The sequence below is a fragment of the Corylus avellana genome, chromosome ca8 (assembly GCF_901000735.1).
Source record: "Corylus avellana chromosome ca8, CavTom2PMs-1.0".
Classification (NCBI taxonomy): Eukaryota; Viridiplantae; Streptophyta; class Magnoliopsida; order Fagales; family Betulaceae; genus Corylus; species Corylus avellana.
Genome location: NC_081548.1, coordinates 6,394,369 through 6,417,667, shown reverse-complemented (window position 1 = coordinate 6,417,667; position 23,299 = coordinate 6,394,369). Strand labels below are relative to the sequence as shown.

The 23,299-nt window shown below is 35.2% G+C and overlaps 2 protein-coding genes across 3 annotated transcripts in view; both read left to right on the top strand.

Moving 5' to 3' along the window:
* Positions 1–5,258, top strand: part of LOC132190766 (disease resistance protein RUN1-like) — a 14,603-nt gene extending 9,345 nt beyond the window's left edge. Inside the window, exons 2-6 of the mRNA XM_059605816.1 lie at positions 8–621; positions 1,118–1,227; positions 1,333–1,724; positions 1,791–2,253; positions 4,689–5,258. Coding sequence (XP_059461799.1) covers positions 8–621; positions 1,118–1,227; positions 1,333–1,724; positions 1,791–2,253; positions 4,689–5,258 — 2,149 coding nt within the window. The remainder of the gene's footprint in view (positions 1–7; positions 622–1,117; positions 1,228–1,332; positions 1,725–1,790; positions 2,254–4,688) is intronic.
* A 4,336-nt stretch (positions 5,259–9,594) lies between these two features.
* LOC132189265 (cryptochrome DASH, chloroplastic/mitochondrial) lies at positions 9,595–18,042 on the top strand. 2 transcript variants are annotated; one of them, XM_059603924.1, is made up of 14 exons: positions 9,595–9,883; positions 10,102–10,715; positions 11,958–11,977; positions 12,051–12,263; positions 12,374–12,499; positions 12,632–12,706; positions 13,252–13,368; positions 13,452–13,498; positions 14,661–14,737; positions 14,930–15,005; positions 15,386–15,455; positions 15,551–15,674; positions 16,681–16,730; positions 17,489–18,042. In XM_059603924.1, the coding sequence occupies exons 2-14, from the start codon at positions 10,313–10,315 to the stop codon at positions 17,693–17,695; spliced, it is 1,605 nt and encodes a 534-aa protein (XP_059459907.1). In that variant the 5' UTR covers positions 9,595–9,883; positions 10,102–10,312; the 3' UTR covers positions 17,696–18,042. The 2 variants fall into 2 exon arrangements, with proteins under 2 accessions (XP_059459907.1, XP_059459906.1); XM_059603923.1 differs by having other exon boundaries at positions 9,596–9,883; positions 11,838–11,977; positions 17,489–18,041.
* The last annotated feature ends 5,257 nt before the right edge of the window (positions 18,043–23,299 follow it).

Genomic DNA, 23,299 nt, shown 5'->3' with positions numbered 1-23,299 from the left:
TGGGAAGTAGAATTATTATAACAACGAGAGATGCGCATTTGCTAAAGGAGCTAGAAGTGGATAGTGTATATAGAGTTACAGCAATGAATGACATTGACTCTCTTGAGCTCTTTAGTTGGCATGCCTTTAGGAATAGTTATCCTATTGAAGATTATACTGATTTGTCAAGAAGTGTCGTTGCTTACTGTGGAGGGTTGCCACTAGCACTTGAAGTTTTGGGCTCATTCCTTTTCTCTAGGAGCATGCTAGAATGGAAAAGTGCATTAGATAAATTGAAGAGGATTCCTCATGAGCAGATTCAAAATAAACTAAGAATAAGTTTTGATGGACTAAGCGACAATACTGAAAAAGATATATTCCTTGACATATCATGTTTCTTCATAGGAAAGGATATAGACTATGTTGTAAAAATATTGGATGGCTGTGGTTTTTTTGCAAAGATTGGAATTAGTGTCCTCATTCAGCGATGTCTTCTTAAAGTTAGTGAGACAAATGAGTTTACAATGCATGATTTGTTGCGAGACATGGGAAGAGAAATCGTTCATGGAAAACACCCCAATGAACCTGGGAAATGGAGTAGATTATGGCTGCATGAGGATGCATTTGATATATTGACAAAGCACGAGGTAATAAGAACTTTCTCAATTGAAAACATTGAAAGAGAAAAAAAAAAAAAAAACATTTTTTTTTCTTTCTAAGATATATGTTATTCGGGAAGCAAATGCGTACTAATTCACACTGATCACATGCCTTGAAAGTTTAATCCATATATTTCTTATTTGAAAATAGGAAGTTTTTTTTTTCTTTCCTAACATCATTCTATTGCTTTTGTAGTTGCAAACATGATTACATTATATTAAGCAAAGCGAGATAAATGAAATGATTAATAAGAAAGATTATGTGATAAGTTTGGATAATCACTTGTCTCATGCAATTCTTGTGTTTTTACAGGGAACAAACGCAGTTGAAGGACTTACTTTAGAATTGACAAGTCTAAGTAAGATGAATTTCAATTCAGAAGCATTTATTAAGATGCAGAGACTAAGATTACTCCAACTTGATCACGTTCGACTCATTGGAGACTATAAATATCTTTCCAAAGAATTAAGGTGGCTCTGTTGGCATGGATTCCCTCTAAAGTTTATACCAATTGACTTTTATCCAAGAAACTTAGTTGTGATTGACTTGCAATATAGCAATCTCAAAAAAGTTTGGGAAAGTCCCAAGGTAAAATAATCAATGATTTATTTATTTATTATTATTTTTTTATGTTCTAGGCTCTAATATTACGCTTTCCTTCCCTTTTCATTGGTTGTTTTTTCATTTGTTTAGCAGTTGCTTGAGAAGATGAAAATTCTAAATCTCAGTCACTCTCATTATCTGAGCCAGACCCCTGACTTTTCAAAACTCCCAAATCTAGAGCAACTAATACTTGAAGATTGTACGAGTTTGCTTGAGGTTCACCACTCCATTGGAGATCTTAGTAATCTTGTTTTGGTGAATTTGAAAGATTGCAAATGCCTTAAAAGTTTGCCAAGGAGTTTCTATAAGTTGAAGTCTCTAGAAACTCTCATTCTTTCTGGGTGTTCAAAAATGCACAATTTGGCTGACAACTTGGGGGAGATGGAATCATTGACAACTCTTCTTGTAGACAGAACTGCTATAAGACAAGTGCCTTTTAGTATAGTGCAACTGAAGAATCTCAAATATTTATCGCTATGTGGGTGTAAAGGATCACCGTCTAAGTCATTGCCATCACTCTTTTGGTCTTGGATATCACCAAGGAAAAGTCCTAAGTCAGTCAATCTACTGCCTGCTGCACTACAAGGCTTGAACTCACTAACACACTTATGTCTCCAGGACTGCAATTTATCGGATGACGGAATTCCTATAGATCTTTGGAATTTATGTTCTCTTAAAATTTTAGATTTAAGATGCAATAGTTTTGAAAGCCTATCAACAAGCCTAGGTGGTCTTTCGAAGCTTCAACATCTCAGACTGGATCGCTGTAGAAAGCTTAAATCAATTCCGGATTTACCAACAAGTTTGATTTTTTTAGATGCAAAACATTGCATTGCACTGGAAAGAATGCCAGACCTATCAAAGCTCTCAAATATGAATGGTATGAACCTTGCTAACTGTCACAAATTGGTCGAAATTCTAGGTTTGGATAAGCGTTCAAATCCTATTGTGCCTATTGGCATGGTAGGGTGCATGAATCTAACATATACTCTTAAGCAAAGCTTCCTACAGGTACATGTTTTCTCTCTCTCTCTCTCTCTCTCTCTCTCTCTCTTTTTCTTAATTTTTAAGGAAAACTTCACTTTAGACCCCTAAATTACCGCGCGTTTTGACAAGCTCCCAAACTTCAAAACTTCTCAATTTGAGCCCCCCATCAGATTTTAAACGTTAAACGCGAGACAATGATGTTTATATCCCTGATTTTTTTATAAAATTTCAAATTTATCCTTAATTTTAAATTAATTATTTTTTTTTTAAAAAAAATTATTATAAGAAAAGAAATCACAAGGTGACCCACGCTTGGGCCACCTTATGAACCTTTTCTCTTTTTTTTTTTTCTTCTTTTTTTTTTTAAAAAAAAATATATATATATATATTTTTTAGGGTTAAATACTAAATACCCCCTGGGGTTTCGTTGCATTATTTTTTCCCCCCTAAGGTTTGATTTTTATCATAGGAGGTCCTTGTGATTTTGATAATAGTCCAAATTAGTCTTGTCAATTGACCGTTAGTTGACTTAACGAAAGCCCACGTTGACCAATCAAATGTTGACACGTGGCACCTACTTAAAACTTTTTTATTTTATTTTTTTAATTTTTTTTTAAAAAATGTATGTTTAAAAAAAAAATAAAAATTTGGGGGTGGCTCGGCCAACCCCTTTGGCCATGGGGGTGGCCTGGCCACCCCTATCTGGCCGGATGGGGCTAGCCGAGCCACCCCCTTGGTGCCCAAGGGGGTGGCCGAGCCACCCCAGTGTGATCTCTCACATCGCCTGGGTATGGAGATGAGGATGTGCTGAAATGTATACTACACCCGTAATGACAACAACACGTTTTAAAGCCATGATGGTCATGGTCCCATCAGAGCTCCGCAGTTAAGCGTGCTTTTGCTGGAGTAGTAGTACGATGGGTGACCTCCTGGGAAGTCTGGTTTGGGAGAGCCAAATGCAGATAATATTATGTGTCATTGACGTGGGTTGTTACAAATGATATCAGAGACATTGCTCAGCCTAAGATGGAGGGAGCGTGCACAAGTCCATGAAGATCGCTAGCGGGTGCTCGTTGGGACGGACGCCAAGAATGGGCTAATACCATGAAGGTCCCCAACAGGGATACTGAGTCCTAAGAGGAGGTGATTGTGACATCCCACATCGCCTGGGTATGAAGATGAGGATGTGCTTAAATGTATACTACACCCTTAATCACAACAACGTGTTTTAAAGCCGTGATGGTCATAATCCCATCAAAACTCTACAGTTAAGCATGCTTTTGCTGGAGTAGTACCAAGATAGGTGACTTCTTGAGAAGTACCTCCTGGGAAGTCTAGTTTGGGGGAGCTAAAAGCGGACAATATTGCATGTCATTGAGGTGGGGTGTTACACCCAGTACCCACTGGGGGTGGTTTCCTGGCCACCCCCCATCTGGCCAGATGGGGTAGTCGAGCCACCCCCAAATGGCCAAGGGGGTGGCTCGGCCACCCCCAATTTTTTTTTTAAAGAAATTAAAAAAAATTAAGTAGGTGCCACGTGTTAACATTTGATTGGTCCACATGGACTTCTGTTAAGTCAACTGACGATCAACTGACAAAGGGACTAATTTGGTCTATTATCAAAACTACAAGGACCTCGTGTGATAAAAATCAAACCCTAGGAGAAAAAAAAAAAAAAGCAATGAAATCCCAGAGGGGTATGGAGTATTTAACCCCTTTTAATAAAAAGAAAATTGAAGGGTAAATTTGTCCTTTTAGGGGTTTTAACGGCAAAAATTGACGGAGGGGGTAAATTGCATCAAATTGAAAGTTTAAGGGGTGAATTTGAGAAATTTTAAAGTTTAGGGGCTTGCCAAAACGTGCGGTAATTCAAGGGTTTAAAGTGAAGTTTTCCCTAATTTTTAACTAAAATAGAATAAGGGGAAAATACATTTTACCCCCTTAAACTATCCACTCATTTGCACTTTGACATCGAATGTTTAAAAAGTGACACTTGACCCTCCTCCTAAACTTCCAAATTGTTGCAATTCGACCATTTTGACTTCTTTTTTTCCCAGAATGCCCCAATCGCAAGTTTAAAAAAAAAAAATTAAGGGGTGGCCGGCCACCCCAGTTGGGCCTAGGGGTGGCTTTGGCCACCCGAGACCGAATACCCCTTAATTTTTAATTTTTAATTTTTTTTTTTTAACTTGGGATAGGGGCATTTTGGAAAAAAAAAATTAGAATGGTCGAATTGCAACAATTTGAAAGTTTTTTTTTGGGGGGAGGGGGTCAAGTGTCAGTTTTTAAATATTTGAGGTCAAAGTGCAAATGGGTGAATAGTTCATGGGGGTAAAATGTATTTTTCCCATAAAATAATGTGTGGAGTAGGATTTCAACACAAGATCTGTTATATATCATGTTATCTCGTATCACTTAGTTAATACTTTAACACACATCATCCTATGCTAATGTAACAGGAATTTGGTGGAGTTCGTGAAGTGTTTGGCATTGTCCTTCCCGGCAATCAAATCCCCAATTGGTTCACGTATCAGTGTGAGGGACCCTCGGTACATTTTAAAGTACCTACTGTTGATAACATATTGAAAGAGTTTGGTGTAGGTGTTGTCTTTGCATCACGTGTTCAAGTATTCTCTTCATATAAAGGTAGCATGTCATTTATCAACCATACCAAGAATACCGTTCCGACTGATTTGGCAGGAACAAATGGTGGCCCATTCCCTTTTGGAGATCACCTATACCTACGCAATATTGTTCGTACCAATGATTTTGAGGATGGTGATGAAGTAGAGGTTCTTGTAAATTGGGGGCCTGAAATCATTGTGAAGAAAATAGGGGTCTATCTAGTATATGAAAGGGTTGTTGATGGAAAAGATGAGGATCATGCCATTGTTGTCAGTGATAATGACTATGACAGTAACAATATAGAAAACAGATGCTCCTATAAGAGAAAAATGAGATCTCCAAATATGATTGATGATTCACAAACTATGATGAAAGAGAAAAAGCTCAAAAAGCTTGCTACATAGGAAAATGAGTATTCTTTTGACTCTTTTTTTACGAGATCTCAAAAGTTTCACTTTGAGTGGTTGTAATATATATATTGTTGTCTCACATGTATTGTATAATTATTGAAATATGTCATGCTTCCAAGTGATTGTCAATGCAAGTTTCCTCTATAGTCTCCATATGCCATCCATCATGTTAAATTCTCTTAGAAAATAATCTATGTATGTTACAAGCCACAATAAGTAAATCCTTTATCTTTTTTTTTTTTTTTTTTTTTTTTAAAAAAAAAAAAAGATAAAAGAAAAATGGTTAAATTCACTTTACCCCCTGAAGTTTCAAGGATTTTTCAATTCGAACCCTAATGTTTAAAAATTGGCAATGTACCCCCTAATGTTTCAAAAAATTTCAATTCAAACCATCAGTTACTAATTTCCGTCTAATTTGACATATATTAAAAAAAAAAAAAAAGCATTGAGGGTAATTACATAATTTCATAGATTTCCGCCAAATTTGACGGAAATTAGTAACGGAAGACCTGAATTGAAAATTTTTGAAACATTAGGGGGGGTACATTGCCAATTTTTAAACATTGTGGTTCGAATTGAAAAATCATTGATACTTTAAGGGGTAAAGTGAATTTAACCCAAAGAAAAAAATTCAAAAAGTAGGCATTGGTCAAGATTTAATGAATCTTTGTAACTTTTTATATATATTTATAAAAAATAGGGATATTTTAGAAAGGGAATTTAGATATAAACTCATTAGGTCAACGCGCCTTCATTAAAAACTCCCTAGGTATTTTTTTTCGGAAATTTAGTCCCTGGGTCAATCGAAACTACAAGAAACTCCCTACCGTCAAAATTTTTTAATACCCGTTAGGGCCACTCAAAACTCCCTATTTTACCTGATTAAAATATTAATTTTGTTTGGCCACCCCCCTTCATTTGGCCAAAGGGACTGACTCACCACCCTCTTTGATTTTTATTTTTTATTTTTGTTTATATTTTTTTATATTTATAGTTTTACAATTTTTTTTATTATTATTATTGTAGGTGACATGTTTTACAATGTGGCTGGTGTTGATGTTGCTCATTAATGAATTTTGTCAAATTTTCCCAACAACATGGACCTTTTTTCTTTTTTTTTTTGCTTACCCCAAAGAGTGTTTATGAACTATTTGTCAAACCACGTGAACCAATTTTACATTTTTTTAATTTATTTAAACTCAGAGTTGTTTTGGCATTGTTACTTTGAAAATGTTTGATGGCTTTTTATTAACGTGAATTTTGGTTAAGGTTGTGTCTTGACTCTTGAAATTTTATTACAGTCATCAATAATTTCTAAGATTTTTTTATTTTTTTTATTGCAAAAGTCATGTCTAATGGAACATGAAATATGTATTTTAATTTATTTAAGCTAAGAGTTGTTTTGGCATTGTTACTTTGGAAATGTTTGATGGCTTTTTACTAACTTGAATTTTGGTTAAGGTTGTGTCTTGACTCTTCAAATTTTATTAGTCATTGGTAATTTCTAAGATTTTTATTATTATTATTATTATTATTGCAAAAGTCATGTCCAATCGAACATGAAATTTGTATTTTAATTTATTTAAGGTAAGAGTTTTTTTTTTTTTTTTTGATATTATTTAAGGTAAGAGTTGTTTAAGCATTCATGGTGTCCTTAGAAACATTTGATGGCTTTTGACTAAGGTGAATTTTTGAAAAGTTGTGTTTAAATTTGTAGGAGTGGACATGGCTTTAGGTGAAAAGTTATATTCTAATTGGCTATTGTAATTTCATATACCATTTTAAAGGATACATGAAAAAAAAAAAAAAAAAATGTTGGCTTCAAAAAAGAGATATAAAAAGCGATGTAAAATTATTCAACCAACAAACTATGACATAGACATATGAAGGAAAAAAATAAAAGACACGTCATGATCTAAGTTTGTAACGCCCCCAAATCTGGCCTTGATTAGTCTGGTAGGGTTACTAGCAATTGTTCCAATATAGCTAACTGGTAGCTAACTGAATATATTATATATTATTTTCTCTTGTTAAATACTTTGGTTTTCTAAGCTAGAAAGCTATATATATATATATATATATATATATATTGTTAGCTTTTCTACGAAATATATTCCGAAGTCCCTCATTCACATTGACAATTGGGTTGTTCTATTACTCTTCGTTATTGGAAGTGCGTCCTTAACGAAGGTATACGCTATAGTCTAATCCTGAGAGGTTGCATGTCAAAGGATCCAATCGCACCGAGTTATACACTCCGAGAGGCACGAATCACCCTTTAAGGACAACGTTTTTGCGTAATTTTATAGTATTGTGAGATCTTTCCATACTCTATTTTCATCTCTTTTATTTTATTGTTAATTTTCATATTGTAATTATTTTATATCAATGAGAATTTGTACACCATCCAAATTTATTTCCAACAAAAAATGACACTCTTTAGATACGACACTAAGCAAAGTGGATGAAAGAAAACAAAGAAAATGGATGAGAGGCATACGTGACAAAATGAAAAGAAAATGAGGATAGAACAAAAAGTTTTTAATCATTTTTTTATGTATTTGGTGAGTGAACAATGCTTACCGTTAATACAGTTTCCGGTACAGTGAAAATAAGGACAATTTCGCAATCTTCTTCTGGAATCATTCCTCAATTTGCAAGACAAAAGCGTTAAGAGCATTTACCGGGGATGTTCCGGTGGATTATCCTCTAATGCTTAAGTTAACTCCTTCTCATGGATTCAATTCAAGAGTCAAAAATATATCGTGTACCTTCTTGCCTTGTGTGCGAGCCTATTTTTAGGCCGAATCGTTTTGAGCCAAATATGGTAACCAGGCTAGAAACTCGGGATTCGGGGGTAATTGAATGACAATCAAATTAATGATCCGATCTTGTGACTATTATAGGCAAATCGTATCTGCCTCGGTAGTTTAATGCGTATCCTGTGAATAGCGCCTTGCATATCCCGTGTATAATGAGCATGATATCTTTCCATATTCGTTCCAGGAGGTTTCATTCGACCATTGTGATAGACTCAATTGACAGCCTATCCCGAGCCACCCTTCTGGCCTCATAGATCCAAGAGGCAGGCATACCTAACCACGTTATCCCGAGATAGTGCTGGCCTTTGACGGTGCCAACCACCCTATGGGTTTTGAGCTTTGATGACATCTATACTTTTGGGCTGTTACGAACTAGACCCATTGGCTCGGGCTATATTTTATATGTGTAACACTTACTATATTTTTTTCAGCAGAATAATGAAGTTACCAAGGAGGGATTTAGAGTTATTTTCACCATATTTGGCTCTCCAAAATAACCCCCCCAAAAAAAAAAAAATGATTAGTCTAACAATGCTCTTACGTGTTATTAACAAAGTAGTCTAGACAATTTTGAGCATAAAAGAGTAAAATAAAATAAAAAAGGTGAAAAACTTGAAATTTTAGAAATCCAAGTAATAAATTAAAATCACACGATTTTTGAAAAAGTAAATTTATATTTTCCATCCCTATATCACACTTTATTTCCATGAATCTAACACGCTTTGATAAGTTCCCATTTCCCACGCATTACAGTTGGCTATTATCATGAATAAATATGAAAAATGCTTTGCTTCATTAAAAAATTTATTTTTTTGGCCATTTTAATTTTAGGTGGTATGACCAATTTTTTATAAATTTGTAAATTTATTGTTTAAAATCTATTAATTTCAAAATTGGTCATGCCACCTAGGATTAAAATGGCCAAACAATAAACTTTTTAACGAAGCCAAGCATTTCTCAATAAATAAACATTGTTCCACTTCCTTAAAAAAAAAGAGAAACTTCACTAAAGACTCCCGAACTTCCACCCGTTTTGAAATATTTCCCTAAACTTCAAAATCTCTCAATTTAATCCCCTGAACTTTTAATTGCTCTCAATTTGAACCCCTCCGTCAAATTTTAAATGTTACATGACGTTTATACCCCTAAATTTTGTATAAAATTTTAACTTCTAAAACGTTTTTTTATTTTTTTAAAAAAAAAACAAAAATTAGGGATATTTGGGTTTTTTTTTTTTTAATATTTTTAACGGCTAAAAGATACGGAGGGGTCCAAATTGAGAGCAATTGAAAGTTCAAGAGACTAAATTAAGAGATTTTGAAATTTAAAGAATATTTCAAAACGGGTGAAAGTTAAGAGGTCTTTAGTGAAATTTTCCTTTTAAACAAAAAAAAAGATAAGGTAGAAAGTCAGGTTGTCGACGCGGCAGCATATATACCCGTACATCAGTGACACCTGGGTCCAACGGTTGATATCCTACCAATTGCCAGAAAAGTGAAAGCCTCGCCTACGATCAGCAACAATCTCTGAAAGAAAAGGAAGGCCGATCGAGTACGCTTCCAAGACTCCATGGCCGCACATTCTCCAGCTCCATTACCGCCCTCATTCAAAGGCAACAGGCAGTCAAAACCCAAATTTCTCAACTCAACCTCGCTTCCCTCCAATCCACCTCTTATAGTTTCGCTTCCTTATCACCATCGCCAGCGCAAGGCATTGAGAATTTCGGCCTCCGTTTCGTTCTCCAACCCAGAGGTGCGAACCGGTCCCGGTGACCTTGTTGCGTCTATCCTCTCCAAGGTGTGTCCATTTCCATCATCTTTAATTTCCCTGTGATTTTTGCCTTAGAAAATGTTCCAAGAATGGGGTTTTATGCTGAGCGGTTATTAATATTATAATATATCAAAATATGTGATATGGTATGATATTTGATTTATGATAGAATATTTACTTTATGAAATAATTACTTTTCAGAGGATTGATTGTAATTGATATAATTTTATTACCTAAATATGAAGAGCTTAATGGAGATGCTCCTCTAAGTCACGTGTCATCGTCTCCGTATAATTGCCATAATACGATAAGTCGTTCGTGCACAGATCATCATAGGCTATCACGAAGCCACGTCACACAAAAGTCCATGCCCACGTGTCAGTATCTCAACTGCTTAAAATCATCCTCTCTCTCTCTCTCTCTCCCACAAAATCCAAGCTATGACTACATGCAAACATGGCGATTCACTGTTCCTCGGTGCCTTCTCTTTCCTTTAAAAACCTCACAATCCCGTCAAAACCAATATCTTCACTATTCAAGGCGATGAATCCACTCTCAAAACCTGGGCTGAGACCGTCGGCTTCTTCTGCTGCAACGATCCACCAGGTCCCGGGCCTCGACACCGACGAAGTGGACCGCATCGCTGACCAAACCTTTCAAAGGTACTCCTCGTCGTCTCCGAGGACCGGCCGAGGAGGATTAGGGACCGCCGTAGTTTGGTTCAGGAACGATCTGAGAGTGTTGGACAATGAGGCTTTGTACAAGGCGTGGGTTTCGTCCGAGATGGTATTGCCGGTTTATTGCGTCGATCCTCGACTTTTCGGCACCACCTATTATTTCGGATTCCCTAAAACTGGAGGTACTGTATTAGTGTTACTAGTTTTTTTTGGCTGTGATGAAACGATTTCATTATGCATTGTATACTCCTTTAAATAAACAATTCACTTTGGATCATATGTGTTAATGTTTAACTCTCATAGTTTATAGGTATGTATGCCTGGTCTTAGAATATTAATTAAATGAGGTAATTAATCTTTGTCTATCTGTCAGAAGTTTTTTAGGATAAATGGTAACATTTTAACAGGCGGAACCAGAAATTTTTATCAAGCATGAATTTGAAATATATTTAAATAGAGAGCCAAATAATTGATGAGAAATATATTAAGATTAAAGACTAAATTAATATATAAAAAAAATAAAATTAGTATTCATTCAAGAAAATATAAACAAAATAAAAAATAATTATTTTTTAATATAATTCAATTTTCAATTTAATTCTTGAATGATTAAAACTTATCAGAAATAAACATGTCACACAGCACGAATGTAAAGAGCATTCAAGCTTAAAATTTGACCAAACTTTGGACTGCTTTTTTAATGGGACCGGGGCCAAACTAAAATATTTGGGCTCAAATTCACATTTTAAAGCATATTTAATAAAAAAATTTCAAAACTGGGGGCCACCTTATCTGCATTTAAGAGCATGTTTGGGATTGCATTTAAGAAATAAAGCTTTTAAATCAAAAAACACTTTTTGGCAAAAGCTTTATTTTTAAGATTTTGCCAAAAGTGCGTTTTGGCTATTTTTAGGCTTTTTAGACCCTTAAAAGCGCTTTTGATTTTTTTACCAAACGAGTACTTTTTTCTTCAAATAAACTTTTTAAGTGTTAAACGCACATTTAGACTACTCAAACGCAATTCCAAACAGGTCCTAAGTCCATCTCTATTAACATAATATCTAAGCAATGAGTTCAAATCTTGTATCCATCAATTAAACCTCCATTTCAGTTAAATATTGTTATTAAGGTCCACATTTAAGGAGAGTGTTTGAATATTAATTAAATGATTAAATTAATTATTTTCTATCGGTTTAAGCTTTTAGGATCAGTGATGATTTAACAATTTTTTTGACTTGTTCTGAATTGATAATGGTACATAATTTTTGTGGGGGTGACTTGGAGTGGTTGTAATTGCTTGGCAGAGTTGAGAGCGCAATTTCTTGTTGAAAGTTTGGCTGACCTGAAAAAGAATTTGATAAAGCGGGGCCTGAATTTGCTTATTCGACATGGCAAGCCTGAGGAAATTCTCCCTTCTCTTGCAGAAGCTGTTGGAGCACACACAGTTGAGTGATTCCCACCATATTATGAGTTAATATTGAAGCATGCGATCTGGGTTTCTAATGTAATCTAGTCAGGTATATGCCCACAAAGAAACCTGCAGTGAGGAGCTGAATGTCGAAAGATTGGTCAGCAAAGCTCTGCGGCAAGTGGTGCTACAACAATCTTTGGGGTCGAGTAAAACTCACAACCCTAAGTTACAGCTTATTTGGGGTACCACCATGTACCACATTGATGACCTCCCATTTGATCCCTGCTGTTTACCAGATGTTTATACTCAGTTTCGTAAGGCATGATGATTCTCATAATAGTTTTGAGTTCATTATATCTTGTCAGGGATATGTAGGAAAGGTATTTTATGTGGTAGATGTGTTTGTTCACATCATAAAATTTTTTGCAGTCTGTTGAAGCCAAATGCGCTATCCGGGGCTGCATTAAAACTCCAACATTTCTTGGGCCGCCACCAAGTGTCAGCGATTGGGGATGTGTTCCTTCAGTAGATCAGCTTGGAGTCCACTCACATAATGTAGCTTTATTCATACATGCATATATACTTAACAGCACATCAAGTCTCTCTCTAATAAGTACTTTGAGATATACACTCCTCCATCATAACCTTAAAAATCGTGACCTTTAGTCTTTTTTCCTCTTAATTCAGGTTAGCAAAGGAATGAAGTTTGTGGGGGGTGAAAGTGCCGCACTGGGCAGGGTAAACGAATACTTCTGGAAGAAGGCAAGTGAAAATCTCTCAAAATTTTATTTTCATTGATGCTTGTTTTTTGCAGCAGCATTGTCATCTATATACATTGCAACATGAATGAAAATTTAACATCTTAAATACATTACAACAAAAATAAAAAATAAAATAAAAAATCTTAATTTATGGTGGCATTAGAGTTGTTGGTTTCAGATTCCAATAGTCTTTGTGAACGTGGAAATTCAAGGACAACAACTGTCATAATTAAAAGATTATAATAAGTGCAGTTCATGAACTTCAAAAGTAGACCTTGCCTCTTCTGTCATGTTGTTGACTCTAAATTTCTTTTTATAACCTCTGTCATCATGATGGATTTGTGCATTAGATACTAAACAAATTACAAAGGGAATCCATGGAATGTAAGATAGGCCAATATGATCAATTTCAAAATCAAACTGTGATCTAGTTACAAATATTTTATTTTTGATAGTCTCTGAATTAGACATTCTATGATGTTAAAGGTACACTAATAGCAGCAATTATGTGGTTGTCTAATTATCATTATTGTCATGTATATGTAGGACTTGCTAAGGATATACAAAGAGACCAGAAATGGGATGTTAGGACCTGATTATTCAACAAAATTCTCTCCATGGCTTGCGTCAGGAAGCCTCTCTCCTCGCTTAATACATGAAGAGGTTGAAAATTTTGTTCATTTTTGCTTTTGTACCGCATAGATATACAACATTTGAAGGATGAGACTAATTTTTAATTTCCATAGGTGAAGAGATATGAACAGGAAAGGCAAGCAAATGATTCCACATACTGGTACTGCTTTTTTCTTTCAAGATATGATTATCGATAGATTTTCTATTTTTTCCCAATTTCCTATGTTTATTTTGGTACCATGGGTCATAAAAGTTAAGTCCCACAATGAATGACTGGATTATGAGGCACATATTTGTCAAGTCCCATATTGGTTATGTATTAGGAGATTGGACTATATAAATAACTTTAAGGAGCTCCAATTATAACTTTGATTAGTCCTTCTAAGGTATAGCACATAGCTGGCTAGTGCTTCCCTAAGTTGTGACACAATTGAATTCATGTTTTCCTGAGTAACAAGGTACTTGAGCCAAATTTATGTGAAGAATATCCAGCTGCTTCTTTTCTGTGGGGACTGATATATATACATATTTGCCCTGCTCCTCAAAACCAGCAGAAAGGACAGTTTGTGAGTCATGACAATCAAGGTTCTCCTCCATTGATTGAGTCAACCTCAGATGCCAAGCAACCTCTAGACAACAAAGTTTCAGATGCGGTGACACCAGAGGTTGCTACAGTGGCAAACCAACATACTGATCAATCGGGAATGGGCTGGGGGTTTACCCTGGTTCATGCTAGAGAGTGATCTCCTAAGGGGCGGGCAAATGACTTTAAAAGAAATTGTATTGAGAAGTAATCTATATGGAATTTGTGCCGCGTCTCTTTGTGTCATGGGTCCTTGATTTGTAACTGCTCAAGACATCATCTTACCACCTTCTATGGAAATTGTTGATAATACACAGCACATAGCTAACCCAACAGAACCAATTAATTTGTGTCTTCAATTACAAATCGAGAGGAATGCGGATACTGTATAAAAATACCAAATAACAATATTCAGATGACATTGGCATAACTTCTTTACTTAACCAACCTCACCCACTTACTTTTTTCCCATATTTGGGTCCCCCTACACACACCTCTCAAACAGAAAGGAAAGAAGAAAATCTTCCAAGCACATGCGTAGGCCTGTTCTGAGCTATTATGTAAATGTCCAGGTGAGATTGAGTTAACCATGGAAATGCAGACTGTGCAGTATTGGACAGATGGCAACGAAAGATTGCTGGAAATTCACTAATTACAAGCCAATCTTTGAGCTGGGTTGAACTTTTTGTATCAGGGAACTTTTTCTTCTCACTTCCTGAATCTATGTTCAACTTGACAGGGTTTTGTTCGAATTGATATGGAGAGATTACTTCAGGTTTCTATCAGTCAAATATGGGAATTCCCTTTTCCATATAGGTAAATATTAGAAATATTTGATTCATGCTGTGTTTGTTCAGTTTAGATCATGAAACTTTGGACTTGTGGTTTAATGAATGCTGTGTTCTTGGATAATACACAATATTACTGATCTGCATGTAAGTATCATTATTGAAATGTTTTCAGGTTACATGTTTCTTATATGTAGTCATGTAAAGTTCTCTTTTTAAGGTGGTCCAAGAAAAGTGGAGCATGAATGGAGCCAGGACAAGGATTTGTTTGAGTCCTGGAGAGACGGCCGTACAGGGTATATTGTTGTTCCCACATATGTCTGAGTTGCTGCTTTCTTTTCATTTCAGTACGTACTTTTATAGGTGCATGGCCACATGGAAATGAAATGAGTCTTATTTTGATATCTGCTGCATTAGAAGTTATCCTACTTCATTTTTGTTTATTGACTGAAAATAACATTTTATAATAAAAGTTTTATTTCAGTGATTCGTCATCTGAACATGACCATCTATGGCCGCTCCAAACTCTTTTCTTTCTCTCTTTTTTTTTCCCTCTACATGAAACAGGGCGATCATTTGCCCTGGAAAACCAAAATGTAGTCAAACATTGAACATTAGGTTGCCAGAAAATTGTTCTGCTCCATGATTGACATAATTAAGGTTGGTGAACTTTTAGGTACCCCCTCATAGATGCAAACATGAAAGAACTGTCAACCACAGGGTTCATGTCAAATCGAGGCCGACAAGTAAATCTCAAGAATGCCTTAAGACAGCTTGTTTGAATCTCAATATTACTTAATATAGTTGACTGTGTTATGAATAATTGGTGTTATTTCTACAGATAGTATGTTCCTTTCTTGTTCGAGATATGGGCATTGATTGGCGTATGGGAGCTGAATGGTTTGAGACATGCCTTTTGGATTATGACCCATGTTCCAATTATGGGAATTGGACATATGGAGCAGGTGATTCTCATCTTCATGGATCTGCCCGTTATCATATATGCTTGGATATTTGTATATGTAAGCATTTTTTTGTGTAGAGTGCATGACAAGCCAGCCTGTTGTGATGTTTTCTGCATGCTGTTAGTTCAAAGTGGTTGCTTCATAAATTGGGAAAGCAGTTTAAATAGTATGATTTTTCTTTTTTTCACATTATCAGTGCCAATTCTAGTCATGGTGTCAAACAGTATGACCGTCTTGGTAACACTCTAGGGCGTTACAGGCTGCAGGATGGCCATGATGAGATTACAGAGGTGCATTTGGGTATCTTTTTTCTTTCTTTTTTTTCATTACTAATGGGGTCCAGTCTCTGCCCAGTGTGTGGGATATGTGTTGGGGTCAGAAAAGACAAAAAGAAGTAGCAAGATTTTGGGCTGAAGAAATATTCTTTTTTCTTTTATATTTTTCAGAGAAAGTGTTATAATGAAAGGACAATTTGTTTGACTTGCATGTGAACCCATGGCAACCTTTACATAATAGTACTATGGAACTAGGCAAAGACACTTGTGTTTATTTGTTTACTGCATTTTTAAGGAGACGTAGAAAACAATGAAGAGAAACTAAAGAGAATGTTATCATTATATAGATATATATATTTGGAAGTAATGATATTCCTTTTACCTCATTCTATAAATTGTCCCATGAAATCCTGTTGTTTGTCAATAACGGGAGGATTAAAGCCAGAACGATCGATGTCCTGGAAGTGAAAAGTATTGGTAGATGGTGGATACAAAAGGAAAAACATGATACTGAAGGGAAAAAATTGGTATGTGTTTCAGAAGTTGATTGGTGTGATTGGACAATCATTTGACCTGACGAGTAAACCTAACCATTATCCATGACAAAAAATGTTACTATTAAACAGTATGTTTAAATTCTTGAATGCAGCTGCTAAACATGTTAGTTTTGTTTTTAACTTTGCTGTTAGTGAGATCTATGGATGATGCCAGTTATTGTTGTTTTTGTTCAGGAGTTGGGAATGACCCTAGAGAAGATCGCTACTTCAGCATCCCAAAGCAAGTGAGTGCTTTCATACAAATTTTATTTTATTTTATTTTCTTGGAGGTGGGTAGGCATTTATAAAGGTTGTTTCAGATGCAATTCTTATTTCATAATTCTGAAATTAGATTTGTTTATGGATTAAGTTGGGAGAAATAAATGGTTTTTATACCTCCATATTGGCAAGCAGGAATAATATGAAAGGAGAAATTCTACATATACTCCAACTCACATTCCCAAGTGCACACTCCTTGACATGGCACTAATGTTCTAAAAACATTATTGGATCCTAAATCTAATACTGCTTCATCCAAAATTCACATCAAGGAGTGTGCAATTGAGAGTGTAAGAGTGGGAGTGTGTTTGGCATTCTTTAAAGAAAGATAGAAGTACATATAGCACTTGGTTTTCTGGATGTACTACAGCTTTTCTAGATCTTTTTATTCTTCATGTTAATGGTAAGTGAAAATATGCATACTACAAGACCTGAGTTGCAATTATTCAACCCAAGCAGCACCATCCAACTCCCTTTTGAATTGTTTTGAAAAAATATAATGCTGAACATGCTTTGGTTTTTTTAGAAAAATAGGTGATAAAATTTGAATTGACAGATAGTTTCCAAGAATTAGTGATCCTAGGAGTGTTTCGTACTAGTTCATAGATAATAAAAGCAAGTGAATTCATTAGTACAGAGAAACATTGGACATGGAAAGGGTACAAATATTCTGCTTCATCACACAAACATATTATACACACCTAAGATACTTCTGGAATTGCAGGCACAGACATATGATCCTGAAGGCGAGTATGTGGCATACTGGTTGCCGCAGTTACGAGCACTTCCTAAAGATAAAAGGAACTTTCCCGGAAAATCATATATTGAGCAAGTTGTACCACTCAAGTTCAATAGTGTTGGTAAGCACCCTGGTCAGAGTGCAAGAAAAACCAGTTTTGGAGGGAGACAAACAAGGGGGCGAGGGAGATAGAGCTTCAAATATGAGATAAAGCACGGCATTCTTCTAAATTATAAGTAGTGAGGAATGGTTTTTCAATACTCTTGTTTCCCTTAATCTGTTTTGTATCTTTTAACCTCAACAATGTAGGAAAAGTGTGCGAGCATCGAAATCCATGAGTGAAAAATGTAGACAAGTTGATTTGACCGGCAAATATGCAAATAAATGAGGCTGTTGTGTTGAAGATAAAGGTTGTGTGGTTTCAGGCAAGAGTACTTCATGATGACAATCCACTGGATTTTCTCTGCCTATGATGTTGGTAACATATCAATATTTTGATGTGCTTTGGATGATACGCTTTTCCTATTCTTTTGTGGTGCTAGAAGGATCCTGATATGCTATATGAAAAATGTTGGGAAACTTCACTTTATATCTCCTGAACTATTACGGCTTTTGAGAAGGCCTCCCAAATTTCTAAAGCTCTCAATTTAACTCCTTAAATTTTCAATTTGATTCAATTGATCACCCTTTGCCAAATTCAATCGTTAACCCCTAATACAAGTTACTGAAAAGACCAAATTACCTTTCGATTTTTTTTTTTAAAAAAAAAAAAAAAATTTGAAATTAAGGGTACATATTTTATAAAAAAAAAAAATCATGGGTATAAAGATCATTTTATCACTTTTAACGTTTAAAATTTGACGAGGAGGAGTACATTGCATCAAATTAAAAGTTCAAGAGGTGAAATTTAGAGTTATTGAAATTGTAGGAATTTTCTCAAAATGCTTGGTAATTCAGAGGTCTTTAAGTAAAGTTTTTAAATAGATTTAATGAGTACTAAAGCAAGTAGAGTTCGTTAATTCAAGTGTGAGATCGAACAAAGTATTGTCGGCTTTTCTTTCATAGGACTGAAATCAATTCCATAAATAACTTTAAGTGTGAATAATAAGAATGCTTAACAATAAATCTTGCATCAATATAATAATATATCAAGTAACCAAATAAGCTTAAACAAAGGAGAAATTCGCATCATAGATTCGAAACATTTTATGGAACACTTTTTTCACACATTTCTTATAATACACTATGAGCAATAAAGCTTCATCATCATATCTAAAAATATAACACTAAACATTATGCCTTGGCATTTTCTGTGGTCCTTTGAATCTAAACAATGGTCTTCGAATCAGACTGATAAATATAAAGCCATTCGAATCAGAGCATTGGTTTCAAGGGGAAAATACACTTTATACCCCTAAAGTATCTACATATTTGCGTTTTGGTACACAATGTTTAAAAAGTGACAAAAGATCCCCACAATGTATATGACATTGGCAAGAAACACCATCCATCTATGAAATTTGTCTATTTGGATGGAAACCAAGTCACGAGCGTGGCACGTGACCTTTTTTAACCAAAGCTTTCGAAAATGACCTCAGGGCGTAAAGTATAAACATAAATGACTTCGGGGGTAAAATGTAAACCAAAAAAAAAAAAAAAACAAACAAAAAAGGCTTATGTAAAAAAATAATAATAAATAAAGAAAAACCAAAAACTAAAACTAAACTTAAAAAAAAAACAAAAAAAGCAAAACAAAAAACATAAAACATAAAAAAATCAAAAATCAAAAATCAAAAAATCAAAAACTACAAAAAGAATAAAAATAAAAATAAAAATAAACTAAACTAAACCTAAAACATAAAACAAAAAGTTATTAAAAAAAAACAAAGTGGGGGATGCCAACCACTCCCAGACTGGCCGAATGAGGATGGCTCGGCCACCCTCAAACTTATTTTGGAGTGATTTCGACCACTTCCATTCAAGCATACGAGGTAATTGGACCATCCTCATGGAACACATGGGTGGTTTGGTACCCCATACTGGCCAAATGGGGGTAGCCAAGCCACCCTCCTTAGCCAAATTGAGGGGGCCGAGCCACCCCCAAATGGCTCAGCCACCCCCCACTTGTTTTATTATTTTGGTGTTTTTAGCCAATGTTAGATACATTGTGGGAGTCTTTTGTTACTTTTTAAACATTGGGCACTAAAATGCAAATGCATGAATACTTCAAATGGGATAAAGTGTATTTTTCCCAGTTTTCACATTAGGCTTAATGTAAATGTCCTTCAAATCAGACAGGTCTTTGAATCAGACATATAACAATTATGTCCTTTGAATCGGAGCATTGACCTTCGAATTAGGTCTCACATCACTCACACTTACGTTGGGGTGTTTCAAACATATTTAAGGTGCTCACAACTAATAATAAAAAAAAAATGTGCCCACAACTAATATAAACCATGTTTAAAAATGTACATAATATCAACCATATTTAAAATATATACATACTCCACTTAAAAAATCACAATTTCCAACATAAAGCACAAAAATACCAAGATAATTTTTCAATTGCCTGAAAATCCCAATTCATGAATAAATAACATCTTTGCATCTTTTTTATAAAAATTATAGCTCTTGCCACCATTTGTATGGCATATACATGAATAGTTCAAAGAATACATAATATAAAAATAATGCAATATGTTAGTGCATTTTTTGGTCCAACAGTCTCCGATTGGTGTGGACGGCACGTTCTTTGAGGCATCTTTCATCTTCAATCTTTGTTAGTCTTCCCGCTCCTTTTATTCCTGCAAAACAATAGCTAATCAGGAGAACTCGCCGGTGGGGTGCCGGCGAATTCACTCCGATATCTAAGTCAGATCATTTCTTTCATTCTCATTCTCAAGAATTCGAATGTATGGCGTACCTTAGGCTCCATAGCATGTGCCTATATATAGTGTAGGTTGCCTGATAATCAGAATGGTAACCAGGCGAGGAAAATGAGATTCAAGAGTGATTGATGGGTGAATTAATAACCCTGTCTCCTGACCGTTATTGTCAATGTGAAACCGCTACTGCAATTAATGTGATCTAAATTATTAATTTGATGGTTACGAACGAGATATGCGCCCCCAGTTATTAATGTGCTTGACTGTTATGAATGGGATATATGCTTAGATGTTAAAACTTTCTCTTGACTTTTGATATTTTAACCCGTATTTGGGAGGTACAACACAATAAATTCCAGCAACCATTAATTCCTATTAAAAAAAAAAATCATATTCAAGTATTCCAAAAAAAAAAAAAAAATCTAAAATCATAATTATACAATGCTATTTTTTTCACACCACAATTACACCATAATCATATTATCAGGACGATACATGGGTTAATAGTCCTTAAAAAAAATGTTATGTCAACAATCAACATAGTATGATATTAGTATAATTTTATTTTATTTTTATTTTTTTTTGTGAGTGATATTATTATAATTTTGATTTGAAATATGTATAGCATTAGCCAAAAAGAAAAGTATCTGTTCTCATTTCTCTTCTTGTCGAATTTAGGTGGCCCCATGGGCCAGGTCGGCCCAATGGGTTGTTTGAACAATCTATAAACAAATTATAAAGAAAGAAAAAAAATACTAATTTGGCCATATTTGACCTATCTCATCTTACAAATTAACTATTAGATTTATGGACTTATGTGGACTCCACATAAGTCAATGGTAAACCCCACAAATCTAATGGTTGATATATTAAATTTATAGGAGAATATAGGCCGAATATGCAGAACTTATTAACTCATTAGCATTTCTCATTATGAAAATTTCTTAAAAAAGAAAGAGAAATGTTATGGGTTAATATTTTCTCCATATTTGGTTCATCTCATCTTATAAATCAACCATTAGATTTGTGAATTTATGTGAATCCCACAAATCTAATGATTGGTCTATTAAATTTGTACAACAATATAGCAAAATATAAAGAACTTATTATTATTTTTTTAAAAAAAGGGAAAATTATTCCAATCTTATTAATAAAAAAGATCACGAGCATGTAGCTCTTACATCACAAGTGCATAAAGCTCAGAGAATGCAAATCATAACCGAAGCTACAAGGTTACAACATCATAGACACATACATAACATTCTATTATTTAAGACATATTTATGATTTCAACTTCCGCTAATCTATGACTAATTTTCAAATGAAATAATATATCTGTTCAAGGTAGACACAATCCAATGCATAGGTAGTGCTTATTTCTCAACCCTAGGCGAATAAAACGTCCGTGTCAACACTCATTTTCCTCGACCCGATAGCCAAGATACAGTTTTCGCCCACAACCAAGGGTCTGGATTAACAACAAATACCCCCACAAATCAACAAGAGAACAAGCAACATCAAGACAAATAGAAACAAAACAAGTAAACAAAAAACAAAATCAATAACCAAGAGCAGCACCGGAGGGGGAGTGGCGGTCAAGCCTGAGAAAATCAAGATCAAGCTTGAGGCAAACCAGATCTGAACCCCACAAGGAGAACGGAGCATGGGGAAAAGGCGGCACCCCGAAGGGGGGCTCAACAGCTGCTAAGACCCGAAGCAAGGCGCAGTGAAAACCCTTAAAGAGGTGGAGAACGGGAAACAAAACCCGCACAGGTAAGGAGGAGGAGGAGGAGGAGAAGGAGGAGAAGGAGAGGGAGGGGGGGAGACAGAGAGAGAGGAGGAGGGAGGAAGCAAGCCCATCCCTCCTCCCCCAAGGAGAGGACCTGTGCAGCGCTCCCTAAGGAGCTAGGGTTTTTTCTCGTCTTGCTCCATAAGTGAGTAATTATAAAAAACTTAGAGATAAATGCAAAATTGGTCCTTGTGGTTGGCCTAATTTACAAATCACTCCTTATGCTTTAAAAAATAATTTATAAGTCCCTAGGGTAGGCCAAAATAATATTTTACTCCCTGAACTCATTTTCCGTTCAATAACTTAACGAAAACCGTTACATTGCTACATCACGCTCAATAAAAATAAGACTCATGTTCTTTTTTATTTATGCTTTTAAAAAATGACAAATAAGTTTCTCCACGTCATTTTGAGGCTTCAACATACACTCCACATCAAATTAAATAAACCTAATCCCTCTATATCCCCTGTGCCACCGTCGTCTTCATCTTCCCCAATGATTCTTGCCATTGTCTTTATCTTCCGATGGGTGTGATCTTCGATCTGTGAGTTACTCTGAGATTTTTGGGCATCTGTGTTTTTGGATTAGTGCATTTTTGGACAGTCTTTCTATGAAAATTAGGATTTGTTTTTGGGCATTAAAGCATCTTCAAAAATTGTTTCTGGGCATCCAATCTACTCCTCTCTCTCAGTGTCGCCTTTTTTGGGAAAGATGAAGACGACGACGACAAGAATCGGTGTGGAAGATGAAGACGGCGGCATGAAGACGAAAATGAATACAACGGCAACAATCGTTGGGGAAGATGAAGACGACGGCAAGAATCGTAAAGGAAGATGAAGACAATGGCGGCATATGGGATATAGACGAATTATGTGCATTTAATTTGATGTGGGGTGTGTGTTGGAACCTCAAAATGACGTGAAAAAACTTATTTGTCATTTTTTAAAATCATAAATAAAAAAGAACACGCGTCTTATTTTTATTGGGTGTAATGTGGCAATGTAACGGTTTTCGTTAAATCATTTAACGGAAAATGAGTTCAGGGAATAAAATGTTATTTTGGCCTACCCTAGGGACCTATAAATTATTTTTTAAACCACATGGAGTGATTTGTAAAT

Bases quoted from the DNA above. Each gene is read 5' to 3' on its own strand.
- LOC132189265 (XM_059603923.1), top strand. From the start codon at position 10,313: ATGGCGATTCACTGTTCCTCGGTGCCTTCTCTTTCCTTTAAAAACCTC. The intron at 14,738-14,929 runs GTAAATATTAGA...TCTCTTTTTAAG, and splicing joins GAATTCCCTTTTCCATATAG to GTGGTCCAAGAAAAGTGGAG. The intron at 15,675-16,680 runs GTGATTCTCATC...GTTTTTGTTCAG, and splicing joins GAATTGGACATATGGAGCAG to GAGTTGGGAATGACCCTAGA.